A 1,822-nucleotide genomic window follows, 5' to 3' on the forward strand; every position below is an offset into this window, starting at 1 on the left:
TAATTCAAATCAATAATGATATGAAAGAAAGATGGATGATGCACTATTGATTGAGATTGCACCATAGATAGTACTTTTTAAATGGTTAACAGGTAAAATAACATCATATTCAGATTCTATGTATTTTTCTAATCAAATTTCATATATAACATGTTAAATTTAGAGTTACGGTTTAGAAGATATGAGTGTTTTAAAAAACATTTGATATGTACTGCGGGTTTAATGTTAGAAACACTAGGGTTTTTTCTTAAAATAACATGACGGACCGAGAATACTTATTTCTTTTATTAGTAGATATAGATGACACGGACATATTCTCACCCTGGTGGTTGGCTGTTCATATGCATATTCAAAATCTTTATTATAGAGTATATGATCGAACGAAGAATATCAAGATAAAATTGAGGGAGCTATCAGACAGACTTCGAGGCAAAATGTCACAGGGTCCTCACATAATACTTCCTCCGTTCCTAAATGTAAGTCTTTGTAGAGATTTTACTATAAACAATATACGGATGTATCTAGATGCATTTTAGAGTATAGATTGACTCATTTTGCTTTGTATGTGGTCCATAGTGAAATCTTTTCAAAGACTTATATTTAGAAACAGAAGGAGTACATATAACTATAAAGTATTGGATGAGGGATAAAAAAAGACCGCATAAGACAATTCGACGGTGTTACTCGGCTTAGAGGAATGTAAGCCTGAGTGACTGAAAAATTGCACCTGGCTTACAGCCCCACACACGGCGGCAAGTTATTTTCATGTAGTGAAAGTTCGAAATAGGCCATTCTGCAAATCTGCAGTACTATTATTTTTTATATGTATATATATGCTAGGTCTCTCCTTCACGGTGAAGCTCCTCACGTTTCTTCGACAAGTTTTACTAAGAAAACCCGGTGGACAATTCAAAGCTAACACAGCGCGCCAAAACTGACACAGGAGTTGCTCTATCCTCTAGGGCAGCAGGTTGATCTTCCCACCGCTCTTCTCCGCGATGACGAACGTCCGCACCATGTCCTCGACGGGCTCCCAGACAACCTTCCTCCATAGCTCCTGCACCCCTTCGCCGTCCGCCGTCCGCGCCAGCACCTCTGTGCAGTCCACCCGCCGGACGTCCCACCCCTCCAGCGTGCTCAACCGCCGGATCTTCTCCACCTGCTCCAGCACCAGCCCGAACGTGTTAACCTTGATCTCCTCCACCGCTCTCCCCAGCATCGCGGCTGTGCCGTCATCATCGCCGTCGCTCGCGCGTCGCAGGTACGCGTCCATCTCCGGCAGGCCGATGGCGCGGCGCACGCCCCGGGTGTAGCTGGCGTCCGGGTCGAACGCCGCGCGGGCCTCCTCCACGAGCCCCCGCCGCACCATGTCGTCCACCCGTACGGCCGTGGAGCGGCGGAGGACTTCCGGCGCGGCGTCCAGCCAGACGAAGAGGCAGTCATGGGAGGAGCGGAAGGCGCCGCCGTCTCCGTCGACGAGCGCCTCGACGTACCGGTTGGAGCCGCCGGCCACCACGGGGAGGCCGCCGCGGGAGAGAACGCGCTTGATCGCGTCAGTCGCCTCCCGGCAGAAGTCGTCGACAGTGAAATCAGCGTCGGGGCACGGCACGCAGCCGAGGAGGTGGTGCGGCACACCCGCGCACTCCTCGTCCGTCACCTTGTTGGTGATCACTGGGAGGCCAGCGTACACCTGGATCTTGTCAGAGTTGATCACCTCGCCGCCGAAGAGCGCCGCCAGGGCGATGGCAAGCTTGGACTTGCCTGTGGATGTCGCGCCCAGCACGAACACCACCTTGGGCTTGCCGCCGCGTCGCTGCTCCAT

General features: G+C 50.7%; 1 protein-coding gene across 1 annotated transcript; it reads right to left on the bottom strand.

The window, feature by feature from the left end:
- Positions 1–958: 958 nt before the first annotated feature.
- On the bottom strand, positions 959–1,822 carry LOC119299496 (adenylate isopentenyltransferase 3, chloroplastic-like). The gene has a single exon (XM_037576714.1). It carries the CDS (start codon positions 1,820–1,822, stop codon positions 959–961), a length of 864 nt encoding a protein of 287 aa, XP_037432611.1.

The sequence above is a fragment of the Triticum dicoccoides genome, chromosome 5A (genome assembly GCF_002162155.2).
Source record: "Triticum dicoccoides isolate Atlit2015 ecotype Zavitan chromosome 5A, WEW_v2.0, whole genome shotgun sequence".
Taxonomy (NCBI): domain Eukaryota; kingdom Viridiplantae; phylum Streptophyta; class Magnoliopsida; order Poales; family Poaceae; genus Triticum; species Triticum dicoccoides.

Bases quoted from the DNA above. Each gene is read 5' to 3' on its own strand.
- LOC119299496 (XM_037576714.1), bottom strand. From the start codon at position 1,822: ATGGAGCAGCGACGCGGCGGCAAGCCCAAGGTGGTGTTCGTGCTGGGC.